The sequence below is a fragment of the Ptychodera flava genome, chromosome 3, assembly GCF_041260155.1.
Source record: "Ptychodera flava strain L36383 chromosome 3, AS_Pfla_20210202, whole genome shotgun sequence".
NCBI lineage: Eukaryota > Metazoa > Hemichordata > Enteropneusta > Ptychoderidae > Ptychodera > Ptychodera flava.
In genome coordinates this window covers 28524484-28528520 of record NC_091930.1, presented here as the reverse complement: position 1 = coordinate 28528520, position 4037 = coordinate 28524484, and the positions used below count along the sequence as shown (strand labels likewise).

General features: G+C 37.5%; 1 protein-coding gene across 1 annotated transcript; it reads right to left on the bottom strand.

Moving 5' to 3' along the window:
• Positions 1-255: 255 nt before the first annotated feature.
• LOC139128879 (uncharacterized) lies at positions 256-3152 on the bottom strand. Its single transcript, XM_070694582.1, has 4 exons — positions 3081-3152; positions 2385-2585; positions 1657-1859; positions 256-1222 (listed from the first exon to the last, which is right to left on the bottom strand). The coding sequence occupies exons 1-4, from the start codon at positions 3150-3152 to the stop codon at positions 256-258; spliced, it is 1443 nt and encodes a 480-aa protein (XP_070550683.1).
• Positions 3153-4037: the final 885 nt, after the last annotated feature.

The window sequence follows — 4037 nt, the reverse complement described above, 5'->3', positions numbered from 1 at the left end:
AAAGTCCATAGTCATTGGCCCTACCCCACAGACTTTGATGTTATGTGACAAGACAGCAATCTGATTAAAATCTGCTGTAATGTGCTCAGTATTTTCGCCCTTATCGTTGTGGTCAGGATAAGGGTGAAAATACTGAGCACATCACTACAGCTGACTCTAATCAGGTTGATGAGACAGTAGATGTACCAGAGACAGTACCTGTTACTGTAATTTTTTCAGATTTTTCTGCTGATCCTTTACATGGTCAAAATGAGTTTAGCCATCAGAGCTAGAGGAGCAAGAATTATCAATCACAGCATCAGATTCTAATGAGGAACTGGAACTTAAAATGTCACTGTCTGTATCAGTACAGTAGTGTACAAGGTGTTTCTCTATAAAATTTGCCTGTTGCACACACTGACCACATGAACATTGGCACTCACACACATCACAACAACTATGGTGGTGCTCCTTATTTTTCATAATGGAAATATCTTCGACTGAAGCAAAATTTTCAAACAGTGAAATCCTTCTGCACGTTGAGATGCTCAGAATATATTTTCTCAGTTTAGGACAAATATCCTTCACCATCTTGCCATTGTAAAACAAAACTGCATGTGAAGGATTTCCATCCCTGCCCACCCTGCCTGATTCTTGAATATAGCTTTCTAGGTCAAAACATGGTCCATAATGTATAACATAGTGTGTACTTTTAATGTCAATGCCCATACCAAGGGCTGTTGTACAAAACATGATTCGCAAGTTTGATTCAGTGTCTTTTGTCATTTCCTGCAAATGCGATTCTTGCACCACTGAGTCTGTCTCACTATGGTACATGCCTATATAGTCAACGGAGGCTGGATACTCTACTTTAAAATAGTGATATAGTTTTGCTGTCAGATCTATTGATGAACAGTAAATAATTGTCCTTGGAAAATCCTCTTTTTCTTCTCTTAATTTATCGACCATCCAATATAGGGTAGATGGGATGTCTGTGGGAATTTTTAACACAGAATATCTGATGTTGTCCTTGTTTGGACAGACGTTGATAACTTTGCAGTCATGTAGGCAAAGATTGTCTTTTATCTGAGACTGGACCTCCTTTGAAGCTGTGGCTGTCAATGCCAGTACTTTCACATCTGGAAAATATGATCGAAGCTCTCCAACATGCGCAAAATATTCCCTAAATGCCCCCTCCTGTGCTTTCCGTCTTCCTTTATTACTCAGGTTTGGTTTTTCACCCCTGTTGAAAGGACAGAGACTTGAAATAGTCAAAACTCCAAACAATTCAATGATTCAAGTAACTTTTACATCTGTCCCTGGAAAATAATTCATCCCTAAAAGAGATTATGATGATCATAATTACATTTATAGGCTAAATATAGGCTATCCAAGGGAGGATTCATAGGGGTGGGCCACCCCTGTATTTTTGGAGAAATCTATTCACATGTTAATAGACCAACAAAAGAATACATTATCACAGCCACAGATTATGTAAATACTATATTGTTATGCAAATTAACCGTATACAGTCATTTCTGAGGTGTTGAGGAAACTGCATATTTTTCAAATGGGCAAGTAAATGTTTTGGCAAAAAAAGGACTTTGTGCCTGTGATGAAAAATGCAAGACTTGGACAAAAAGATGAATTATATTACATGTATAAATCATTACTCACCATTTAGGGATTGTGTGCACTTCATCAATTACTAATAAAGATATCACATCTGAATGGTTTGCTTTCAGCATATCGAGGGTGTTGTGTTTTGACTTAAGATAGTCTTCTGGTGAACCAAACACGTATGTCGCAAGCTCTCCTCCATCATCCACTGCATCTTGCAACATTGCCGCCTTAAATCCAAACGATGACAATGTGGATATCTTGGGAAGACAGTTAAATACATTTATGAAAATACACTTAAGTCATACTTTAAAAGTAACTTTAACAAACATGCAACTTTATTTGAGATTCATGACTTTTATCATAGGGACTGAACTGAAGCTATGTTAGTTTGTTTGGTTTTTTTTAAATTTGCTGGGCAAAATTAAAAGATATATTATGTGTAACTAATAACATTAGATTCTTAGGCATATTGTTTATTTATTAGAATCTGACTTGTCCATTTCTTCACTAACTTTTGGAAAGCATTCTTTGTTCAAACTCCAATAAGTTTTTTACATTTACTAAATTTTGATTTGAAAAAAGCAAAACAAACAGCTAATGGGGCTTTAGTGATTACACAGAGAGAATTCATGTGTTGTTAATTACTTGCAAAATAGGGAAAAGTACCCTCCAGATGCACAAAAATTAATTTATACTTATTCACAATGTAAACATGTATTGCAACCCCACAAATTACATCATACCGAACATGTGCAATTCCAATTTTTTCATGTGTAACTTACTTGGTCTTTCATGAGGGAGACAAGAGGTGAAACCACAAGAACTGATCTTTTTCCAGGCAACATGTAAGGGTACATGTGGTATATTAGTGATTTCCCATGACCAGTCGGCAATATTGCTAAAACATCATGGCCAGACAGAAGATGAGTTAATCCCTCTTTTTGGACAGGTTTCAATTCTTTTACTCCAAACTGTTCACAAAGCTGTAAAAAGTAAAAAGTAATTAAATTAAAAATTACTGGACTGTTCTCTGTAACATATACATAGCATTTCCAAAAGTGAAATTCACTTTGGCAAACCACATAATTGCTACAGCTAAACGTGTATGTAGTATTATCAGGATGCCGCCGGCGAAGCACGGGTGATTCAGCGGATTCCAATTCAGCTGACTTTACACTTACAGTCCTATGTATCCCTTCGTCAATATAACAGGCGACCAGACCACCAGAACAATGTCTTGCACATCGTCCCATTCACCGTGCGATCAACGGTTTAAATGGATTCGCAGGGAAATATGTATTACCAGTTCGATTTTACGTGGATTTTGATCAATGGTTCAGTTTAATATTGGAATTAGTCGGAGAGCCGTTCGAGGCGGCCAAAGGCGACCTGCGATCGCCTCGAACATCTATCATTGTCTATGGAAGAGATATAACGAGAACCTGTGGTTGGGAATTACAATATTTAGCTCTACATACCCGAAAATCCAAATCATTTGCGCGTGCCTGCTCGGCTGAGGACGATGTGGACGCCGACTGCTGAAATGCCATTTTGCCTGTGTACAGATGTACCACCTCTGCGTAATATGCGCGTGTCAGACTGCGCATAATAGAATGCGTAGCCTAAAGCGATAAGCAAGTCGCGTTGTGATTGGTTGAGTAGTTTACTTCGAAGTGCGTGAGTTCAACGAGATTTGCTATGACACAGGTTCAGATGTAGTGAGGCGAGGCTACGCGAAAGTAAACAACCACTACGGTAAGGGCGAAAATACCGAGCACATCACTACAGCTCGATTTTAATCAGATTGATTCCTAAACATGACCTCCAGTACCTAAGTTGGAGACCTTATTTGCTTTTGTCATTCTTGTATTTCCTGGTTTAAATATTCTCGAATGGACCAATTCAAACTGAATGTGAACACACTGTCCTTGACGGTATTTTTGTAAAATTAGTACAGTGAATTAAAATCACTGAGTATTGTGTTCCTATAATTCATTGAATTGAATAAACTGTTGATTTGTTTTATGTAGTCCTAGCAATTTACGCGGTGAACTTGTTGCTATCACTGTAGTATACGCTATCAGCGAAACGTGTTGTACTCATACTGGGAATCGCTCTCTGTTTAGTGGTATCTTCAATCAAGTTAATTTACATCAGCACAAAACTTTGTACAGCCAGGCTGGTCAGGATTCTAGCGGATCGTTTTCTGGGTTATGTAAACCCTATTCTATGATGTATTTCAAAATGTGTTGTATGTATGTATGTATGTATGTATGTATGTATGTATGTATGTATGTATGTATGTATGTATGTATGTATGTATGTATGTATGTATGTATGTATGTATGTATGTATGTATGTATGTGTGTGTGTGTGTGTGTGTGTGTGTGTGTGTGTGTGTGTGTATGTATGTATGTATGTATGTATGTATGTAT